General features: G+C 35.7%; 1 protein-coding gene across 1 annotated transcript in view; it reads right to left on the bottom strand.

Moving 5' to 3' along the window:
- Positions 1 to 11148, bottom strand: part of LOC117173709 (nephrin-like) — a 133679-nt gene that overhangs the window by 58741 nt on the left and 63790 nt on the right. Inside the window, exon 3 of the mRNA XM_033362350.1 lies at positions 1721 to 1942. Within this exon, the coding sequence (XP_033218241.1) occupies positions 1721 to 1942 (222 nt within the window). The remainder of the gene's footprint in view (positions 1 to 1720; positions 1943 to 11148) is intronic.

The following is an 11148-nucleotide window of genomic DNA, read 5'->3' on the forward strand; positions in this document are numbered from 1 at the left end:
GGCGGAGCTGTATCGCGACCAACGCCGTGCCATGAGTACATCGTTTTAGCATGAATTGCAAAACCAGATGGTATGTGTCCTAGGCGCTCGTGTGGTTTATAACACACTAAAGGTTAAAGTTTAAAAGACCCCATTTTGGCACGCGAAAATGAAACTCCTCGTACCCGGCTTTAGTCAACGGATTTAAGGAAAGCAAAGGTCAATTCCATTATCATATCAACTGCTCCGTAATATTTGTGTGAACTCTTATTTTCATCTTTTGCCAGGGAACTGTTGTAGAAAGGTTACTCCTTTGCTTTCTTCACTTGCGATTTCGGAAGTAGGTACTCAGGAGAGATAATGTGTGACCCAATTTCCACACCCCTCATATGAAATTCTAGAGGTTATCGATGTAAAATGCGGAATAAAATTAGTCAAGTGTACCAACTTTGAAACTGATCACTCGGATTTTGTGTAAGGTCCACTGAATAGTTGTCCTAATGAATCTGTTTTATTCCCTGAATGAAAATTCTCAACTACGACTAAAGAAATAATAGAAATATTAAATTTAATAATTTTAGTAGAAGTGTATCGGTATTGGGCATCTGCGTAAGTGCTAAAATGTAGACCACTACAGCCATTGTATTCTGACAATCCGCCATACTTGAGGAATCTCCTTTAGGAAATCGAAAGACTAGAATTCAGTGGACTTTCAGGAGGACGGTTGGTCGCAGAGGTACACGTGGGAACAGCGAACTCTGATAGATATGAACAATAATGTCATGAAGAAGAGAGAAGAGCTCATGACGTCACCCTAAAATACTCCCATATAGAAGGCGAAATTGTTTGTTGACACCCTCTTGACACTTTGTATTTCCCACATTCATATATATGCGATGGTAAATCTGGTTTTCGAGACTTGCATTAGCCTTCTAATGCAGCCCGCCAAATCCAAACCTACCTTCAAGCTTTCCAACAGATTGATAATAATGAGTCTATGGGAGATGGAAGTGGTAGCTTATTCTGGAATCCTTTTAAGCCTCTTTGTGGATTGCATTGTTGATATATTTCTTTCTATAAAAGTCTCATTGTGTCGAATAATCGGATCACTTAGGATGGCTGCAAAGATTTGATACAGCAAATTAAGATATTTTCTTGGCCTGTAGTTCTATAGATCGATCAGAAAAATCTCCTTTCTGCTTATCCGTGTGAACTAAATTCTTTCCCCTTCAAATAGTAGTTCAGAGTACCCGTACTTTGTCAAAAGTGTGCTGTCTGATGGTCAGCATTTTTGGCTTGTTGAGTGTTTGATGTCTGATCTATAGTTCGTACGCGAATTTTGGGACTTTTTCAGTGAAACTGAATATCGAAAGGTGTTGTAAAAAACGTATCAATCGGTTGATTTAATTCATGCGGGTCTTGTTCATATGATCTACCTTTCATTTTTTTTTACGGTTTCCATCCAATAGAGCGTCCAGATGAGATATCCCTTAAAAGAGCTTTAAATTTTATTATACCGTTTATGATCATGAGTTCAAAAACTTGGGACATTAATCTACGAATATTAGTTCGTATAATCCGCATTATACGCTTATGAAAACCTGTAGACGCATACATGAATGCTTACGCTGTGCATTCATATTCGCATTTTTGAGTTACGATAAATGAACCCTACTACCAGAACTTTTTCTACTAAAATCTTTTTATATTATAAAAAGATATTGTATGAGAGAATACTTACTATAAAGCTCGATAGTAACTGTGGTTATAGAAGGTGATGCCAAAGGTGTATTACTGGCTTTGCAAGATAATCTTGCTTGATGATGATTCCTCTTCAAGTTCCTCAAAATAATTTGATTAATAGTTACATCTTCCCCGTTTGGTCCATAGTTTTTTCTAAATTCATACGTAGAGTTTAGAATTTGTGACTGCATGTACCATATCAGCTTCGGCCTTGGCTTACCTGTATAAAGAAACAACATAAAAAAGTGTATACTACTAGGTTCTCTCGTGAAAATATTATTGATTATTTAACTTCACAAGTTATTTTCAACTATAACTGAGATAAAAAAACCTTTAATGCAAAAAATTTGCTATTTTCTTTATTGTTCTATTTTATCTGTCAGTGACTCATTTTCAATTATTTCAATTAGTGAGATTTAGGCCAGGTGGCGGAGCAAAAAAATGGTCATTTTTGACATTAATTCCGACAAAAAAAATATGGTTTTTAAATTTAATTTAGGTCAATATATGGAACCGTTTTTCATATCACCCTCCTCCGACCTCTGCATGTCGTTTAGCAGTAGCATAAATGTTTAAAAAAGACTTTTCTTATTTATAACTGGATTATTTATAGTTTTTTTAAAACTCCACTTGCACTTATACTAGTTCTGAAATTATATATACAATTTTGACAATATGCGTGCCTACGTATGTGCGTGTTTGAGACCACTTACTCAAAAAATTGAAATAATAGCTGGACCTTTGGAATGTAAAAAAATCCAGAATGCCACAGGCGTATCGAAAAACTGAATTAGGATTATTTTAATTAAAAAAAAAAAAGATGAATAGCATTGGCGTAGAAAGGGGCTATCCACTTTCAACAAGTAGTGACTGTAATGGTAAGCGCGTGGTTGTAACAAGAAAAATTTATGTAGAATTACTATGTATTATATATAAAGTAACGTCAAATTCGTATCAGTCATACCACAAAGTACAAAACAGATGTTTTTATGTTATTATAGCGTCTCACTCGCACTTATGCTTCCTTACGACCGACTGATTAATTTAGAAGATTTCTTTTTCCGGGAGCCGACGATCCTTTTAGGGTGGTGGTGGAAGGCTCATCCTGCATTCCCCCACGCTTAGATCTTCTTACACCTGAGGTTGATTTCTGAGGTTCAACCTCCTCAAGGTCACCTCGACTCTCCTGTTTGTTGTCATTATCATCGTCATCATCGCTTGCATCAACTCTAAGGCCAAACTGTAGAGTTCACAAGAAAGAGTTAGGCCGAGTTGCTGGTATAATTGCATGCTCGATAGAAACGATTGATCCATTGGATGAAGGGTTCTTGTTTTTTTCGTATTCGTGCAACCTAATATCCTCTATGATGATCGACGCAGCCGCAAAGACTACTTGGGTGCGCTCTTCCTGCTCATCTACTTTCATGCTGATATAGGAACAATCCCTCAATATCTTCTGTCCAGTATCACGGAAAGAAATGATCGGCTGCTTGCATAATGTGTTTTATCCGCGCTTAAGAAATGACACATGAAACGGGCCGGACTGAAAACGAGAACATCTTTCTCGCGATCGTCAGGTTTATTCTTATATTTTCTAAAAACGAGAGGAGTGTCAGTTTTCCTTAAATGAGATAATAGAAACATATAAGGGTCCCGTTCCATCGACGCTGAACATTGAAATTCCTGTAGAGAACACTTAGAAGGATGAAATAATCATCGCGAAAAAAGGAGCAAGTAGCCGAGTTTTTCTTTTCGCGATACTGGACACAAGATATTGACGGATTATTGGTATATTACCAAGAATGTAGATGAGCAGGAGGAGTGCACCCGAGTAGTTCTTGCGGCTGCGTCAATCATCACACAGGATATTAGGTTGAATGTTTACGAAAAATACGAGTACCCTCTATCCAACGAATTTCTAAACAACGTCAAGATTGACATACACAAAAATTTACGAGATTTTTTCGATGCCATTATCTTGAAAACCAAACGCAGTGACAAAAGTAAGTGGAAACCGAGGATCGTCTATACCACTAAAGAATCGTCGGCTCAAAAAAAAAAACATTTGAAAATTTGTTTTTCACTCTATGGTGTGACTGGTGTGAATATGAAGTTACTTTATTAATAATACGTATTAATTCTAGATACATTTTTTTTGTTACAACCACGCGCTCGTTATTACAGTCAACACTTGTTGAATCTCAATTTTGCGAGTCAGTGGTCTCAAATACATACATGCAAAGGTTCAAATATTCTCAAAACCGTATATAATAAAAGCATTTATCCCACCAATAAAATTAATAATTAACAATAAAAATTAAGTTATAAGTCTTTTATTTATTTATTGACATTAATGTTAATGTCAATTAGTGCATAAATTTATGAAATATTATTTCGGAACTAGTAAAAGTGCAAGTTTTCAAAATGTTTGACAAATTTTTAGACTTTGCCGCGGATATTATTTAAAACCTATGGACTGTATGAAAAAAATAAATAGGACTTTTTTGGTCCGGAACTTTAGGTGCTTAAATTTTCATTGACACGGAAATGATTTCTTGTACTATCCCAAATTACATTTTAAAACAATGATTTCTTTTGTCGGAATTATTGTCTAACAGAACTACGTAAAACCAGGCCTATTCACTTAGCACGCCCGGCACATACTATGTTCTCCCACCACTTCCCCCCCATGCGAAGATTCTTCGCAAAGATTAAGTCCTACCAATGGGTTATTTCTAAAGTGGAATTACTGATTTGATATAGATGTTTAAAAATGTCATGGTGTTAGTGATTTCCTGACAGAGTATTTTGTAAACTAGACGGTAATTTGTTCCAACTACGAGCACCTCTCAAAATAAATGAACGTTGAGGTTCCATGTTCCAAGGGAAGGAATTCTTAGAACTTTTTTTCGTTTATAATTTCTGGATTAAGAAGAAAATTTTTTATCTACAAAATGAAAAAAGTTGTAAAAATGTTTAGGAGCTTCATTTTCCATTGCTGAATACATCAAGCTATCCATAAAGAATTGTCTTCTCTGGGCTATATTGAAAATATCAGCTTTCGCTTTGTAATGTGTTTTATGTTTACTCTCAGAAATATTTTAAATAAATCTAATTTATGGTTCGAGGAAACGCACGAGATTCCAATTAAGGTTATAAGTAATGCCATCATACACTAAACAGCCGTAATCGAAAATAGTGAGGATAAGGGTTTTTAAGAGGAGAATTCCAGTGAAGGTGGGAAGGGAATTTCTGTTCCTATTTAGTTACTTGAGGATTCTGTGAGTTTTCATATATATTTCAGAGACGAACTCCTTTCAAGACAATGTTCGATATAGTATCAGACCCTGAAACGAAACTGACTTGATGAAGGTTATGTTGAGTCCATTAACCTGTAATGAGAGTAAAGTGGGTAGTTTCTTAGAAGAGAGTGATGTAGAAAGCTCTGTGACAATTGTTTTTGTTTTAATAAGGTTAAGAGCTAATCCATTTTCCACAGTCCAATGGGTCACAGAATTAATATCTTCAGATATTCAACACAGCAATCGAGCTAGTGAGGAAATAGGTCTCGCAATGTTTAATTAAAAATCACCCGCTTATTTATAGTAAATATAGTATTTACGTGCAAGTGCAAGATCAGAAGTATAGGGATTGAATAAGATAAGGAAAAGGAAATCGAATAAAACAATTTCCATAATTTCCCTCCCACCAACAGTCAGTTTAAAGTCAGTAGTAACTTTGAGTCTCGCCGAAATAGTGCTGTGTCTTGCACAAAAGCCGGACTGTAGAGGATGCATACGTTTGTTGGAATCTATGTAATCCGATAACTGGCAATGAACAATATATTCTAATGGTTTAGTGATTGCATATAGAATTTCGATAGGTTGTAAAAATCTGAAAAAAGTAAAGTTAGATACTTTGAAATTTGTCGAATAACAGCCATTTTCCATGGATCAGGGTATACTTCAACCTGCAAGGAGGACTTTTAAATGAGTAGGAAACTAAAAAAAAATTTGATTGAACCAAACAGAATTCTGGTTAATTAAACTACAATAGAGTTTTATATATGCCTCTACAAAAAATTCTGATTAAAAGTATCAGAAGTTTCTGGTAGAAAGTTTTCTGGTTAATGTTACCAGAAACTCGGGTAAACGGAACCAAAAGTTCTGGTAAGGTGCCAGTAATATATACTAGACAGTTTTCTGGCAGCTTAAGAATACAACGTTCTGGTCAACATAGCTAGATATTCAGGTAACCTTAACTAGATATAATTATTTATGCTTATATAACTGAAAATACAATTAACAAATTGCGATTGTTCGAGAATTGGACATTTACGGAAAAGCGTCAATTTTCACATCGAGCAAAATTACATAAGACAAAGGACAGATTTCTGAAAGACGAAACAAGATCATGACACTTCTGTTACCAGAAATATTAACCTGAATAGTTTCAACCAGAAAATAAATGAACCAGAGTTCATTACATAGAATTGTCTAGTTATATCAACCATAATTTTTGATTAAATTAACTATACCATTTTTAACCAGACGCGTCGAGTAACTTTAATTAGAACTTTTTAAAGTCAGGATAGGAAGCATAACCAGAAGTGATGACCGGATTATTTTAATGGCAAATAACATTAAACCTTATTGCAATTATTTGACTTCATTTAGTTTTTTCTAGAATAATTCAGGAGAGATGCCCGAAAAGAAAAAGTATCATTAAAAGAAGGCGGGGGAGTACTTCCAAGGATAGACGAAACTAACCCAGACAACTAAAGGGTTTTAAAAGTATTCAAGAGATCATTATCAGCCATAAATTCTCATTTGTGCAGTTCGGTTTGTACAAGGTTCCTAGTCTTCTGTAATTCGGTTTGGATCACCGTATTTTTCGTTCTGTTCGCCCATTTAGGTTTACTTTCGCGTTCTTTCATTAGTATTTCATTATAGGCAATGTTCCAGGGGCAAGACAAATAGTCTACTTGCTACATTTTTATAATAAATTCTTTACGCCACATTGAATACTTCACAGAAAAAAGTCTTGATTGGAAACCAAGAGTGGGCTTGTTTCAAGGTGTACCATAAAAAAGACCAGCTCTGTTAAAAAATAGCATAGCTTAAAATCTTTAAAACGAACTACTTATATAACTACAACTTAGACCCAATGTAGTCTTAAACGCAGTTTCTAGCGATAAAATGGGCTAACATCAAGCCACTGCATGCTTTAGAAAATAGTTTTTAGCTCTCGGTTCCAGTTAAACTCCCCCCTCTTCTAACCCTCTCTTATTAACTGAAGTTTTTCGTGGGACTGACGTTATAACTACAATCTCCACAATATGACGATTTGATACTTAACTTTGACATGATCTCGACTCAGAAAATAAACTTATTGTATAAAGGTGTTACTTGGGCGTATAATCTAAACAATAAATAATACAAACCAATAAAACAATAGTCTCCGACAATAGTCGGAGACTATTGTTTAGTATCTTCCAAACTGCTGTGGGCTAGAATAAAAGTAGGAATAAGAAGACTATTTATCATAGCATGCTACGCGCCAGTTGATAGTCATCCTAGAGAAGTAAAAGACGCCTTCTGGGACACTTTAAATGACAGAATAAATATTTGCGAAAATAAGGAAAGAATAATTCTACTAGGAGACATGAACGGATGTGTGGGCATCCAAAATCAGGATACAGAAAGAGTATTAGGTAATTTTGGGGATCCAAGAACAAACTATAACGGAAATCAATTAGTTGGTCTATGCTTAGAAAGGGATCTGTTTATTACAAATACTTGGTTTAGGCATAAAATGATCCACGTATACACCTGTTCTAAAGGAAATAGCCGCAGTATAATTGACTTTGTTGTTGCGGATAAAAGACTAAGAGAGTTAGTCAAAGATATAAGGGTCATGAGGGGTCCTGAATGCAATACTGATCATAACCTTCTGATCTCAATAATTAACTTAGGTCGGGGATGGAGAAAAAAGAGAACCAAGAAAGCAAAACTAACAAGAATCAAAATTGACAACCTACAGAAACCGGATATGCGAATAGATTTCCAAAATAAGATAATCGAAAGCATAAAAAGGGCAACATGGGAGGACCGTAAAAAAGCAAAGATATAGAGAGCGCCTGGACAATGTTACGGGATATCCTTGTGCATACTACATAGATTGTGTGAATTGACAAATTTATGTTCCGAGATGGGAGACGTCCCAGACGATTGGAAAAAACGGATTATCGTACCAATATATAAGAGAAAGGGAGATAGAAGCGAGTGCAATAATTACAGAGAGATTAGCTTATTAAGCACTGTAAGTAAAATATATTCAAAAATACTTATTCGTAGGGTAATGAAAATAACAGAAACAAAGATTTGGGAAGTCCAAAGTGGGTTTATGCCAGGAAGGTCATGAACGGATCAAATATTTAGCTTACGGCAAATAACAGAGAAAAGTTTGAGAGTAGGGAAAAAAGTTTTCTGTGCATTTGTTGACCTAGAAAAAGCTTTTGACAAGGTAGATAGAAGTAAACTTTGTGATGTCCTGAAAGAGTATGGAGTCAATGGATGGAGACTACAAGCTATAAAAACAATATATACAGGTAGCAAAGCGAGTGTAAGAGTGAATGGCAAAATGAGTGACTGTTTCGATATTATTCAAGGAGTTAGACAAGGATGCGTTATGTCTTCATGGTTATTTATATTATTTATGGAAAAGTGTTTAGGAATGGCTCTCTTCGACGAAGAGGGTGTGGATCTCGAAACAGTCTGTTTTGACTGTTTCGAGATTGATAGAGCAGGTCCCCTTATCAGAAGTAAAAATATATCAAATAAAGCTAAAATGGCAATACATAATTCCATATTTGTACCGACTGTACTATACGGTAGCGAGACATGGACTTATCAAGAAAAATCTGCCCGCTTCGCGGGCACATTCTATTTGCTCGCTGTGCGTGCGGCTCGCTTCGCTCGCAAGTTTGAGCGTGCCTAGGGCGCGCGACGGTTGAATTTCGCGCTTCGCGCTCGAATATAATTACACCTCGCGCTTCGCGCTCAGATATTAATTCTTTGCATTTGGAATGCTTGAAAAAAACTTTATCAAAAAGATTTCTTTTAGATGACAGTATTCATATGCGTTTTCATATTCTGAATTGTCTACTTAATTAAGTACAGTAAAAGATTAAGTTTCTCAAAGCTCTGTAGGCTTGGACGTACGCGTCCTATCAAGAAGTGATTCTTAACGAAATTGTAGATCTTTTTTGGGATGACCATTTTTGTTGATTTATCTTTTTTTGTATCCTACATAGTTTGTCCACAAAATGGAATTTTTTATTTTCCATTATTTTTCGTGCAATCAAAATTTGAATTTTCGATTTTCTAAGAAAATCAAAAAATTTGTTATGATAATCTTGTAGGGATTTCAAAAAGAAATGTTTTTCTCATTTTGACTTTTTTTCATATCGTGCGTTTTTCGACTTTAAATTTTGATTTTCGGTTGATTAAAAAAATTTTGAAAACTTTATAACTCTGAGAATTTTCTTTTTATCGAAAAATGTCATTAGGATAAATTGTTTGTTCTTTTTAATACTATGAACATCCGGACATAGAATTTTCAAATTCAGAAAAAAGTGGTCTCAAAAATGTTCAAAATACGCTCACTTTTTGAATTTTCATCAAAAATAGCTGGTTAACGAACTTGTCCTTTCTTTTGGGACCTAGAAAAAATGTGCCAAAGAAGAGACGCCAGTAGACACATGGGACAGAAATCGGTTAAGATGGTTCGGATATTTTGAGAGAATGCCAAATGCACGACTAACGAAACAAGTGTATCAAGGAAAAGTAAATGGCAGCGTGCGCAGAGGAAGACCGGGGAAAGAATGGTTAGAATATGTAAATGAGACCCTAGTTAGAAGAGACATAAGAACTCACAGAAACACGAGAGCCTGCATGAAAAAATGCATGGACATAAAAGAAGCTAGAAAAGTATGCCAGGACAGGAAAGTATGGCGGCAAATAGTTAATAAAAAGTGTCAGTAGAGAGAATGACGCCTGAAACAAAAGACCTTGGCCACTAATGGACCCAAGTGGGGAACCTTACGTAACGGCTTCATGCGGTTCCTCGCTTGGGGTGATTGCTAGAGAGATTGATCAGCAACCTGGTTTGGAGCAGTGTTGCGGAACGAACGTGTTATTTACTTAAATAGCACAAGAATTCTGGATCAATCTGAAAAATCTCTATCCCTTCCACATACTACTCCTTTCCCCTACCGAGTGAGTCACGCCTACCCTGAAAGGGAAATGGCTTAATGGTGTAATAATAATAGGCGGTAGGCTAGCATCAAGCCGCTGCAAAATCTTAGAAGTAGTATCTTAGCCCGAATGTGGGCTTCCATCAAGTCACTTTATAAATTTAAAACAGGTGCTTAATATAAATTAATAAAGCCTCTATTATAAATCAAATTACACCCAGAAAACAGTTGGAGTAAAACTCTTCTACAGTGCCGATTTTTGGGCTGACGCTGGGTGGGAAATAACGCATTATAGGCCGCTCTGCTTTTGTTCGTTTACGCCTGAGTGCTTGCCTGAGTCACAGCCGCAGACCTGCAGCGCGGCGTCAATCCTCGGAAGGGCTGTAGAAGGGAGGGCTGTTAAAGACTTTCACTGTACTTTGAAATAAAAGAAACTTTTTTTAATTTGAATAGATTTTTTCTTTGACCCGCGTATGTCAAAAAAACGTTTCTTTGATTCAAAGAAACTTACTTTCTCAGTGACCAGCCCCTCTATTTGTACCTACAAGTAAAAATTTTGGTACCATTAACTATACTCAAACAATTAAAAACAGATAGGTGCGACGACTATACGGCGCGACGCGTCATGTTCGGCTCGCTAAGCTGTTGTGACGTCGCAATTCTTTGGACTTAGCTATAGCTGTTCAGAGGCCTGAAAGCTAGACCTTGAGGCCTAAAGCAAGCTTCAATACCTTTATCTTTAGAACCCAAATCTTGCTGCCTCAGGTCGAAGACCAAATGGGCTTGTTTTTAATACAAAACACTAAGGGTTATCCATAATTGTGTTTTGTTTTAAATTGAAAACCTATAATAGCTCTTTTTAAAAGGTAATTATTATAAAATTTTAGATATCGGCTTAATTTAAGGCAAAAATAAAAATTAGACACTCATAGAAGTAAGACTGTTTTCTGTGTGAATGATTTAAATAAATAGTGATTTGTTATATGTACAGTATCCTTTAAAAATCGTGTTATTAAAAATGCTACTTACTGTCTTTTGATAACACTATCAACAGAATACGGCCATTTTCTTTAAACATAAAAAAGTTAAATAAAAATGAAACGATTACAAATTTTGTTTTCTCACACTCGACATAGAAGATAAAAAATTGTCAAGCCCACAGGAACAAT

The sequence above is a fragment of the Belonocnema kinseyi genome, chromosome 5 (assembly GCF_010883055.1).
Source record: "Belonocnema kinseyi isolate 2016_QV_RU_SX_M_011 chromosome 5, B_treatae_v1, whole genome shotgun sequence".
Lineage (NCBI taxonomy): Eukaryota > Metazoa > Arthropoda > Insecta > Hymenoptera > Cynipidae > Belonocnema > Belonocnema kinseyi.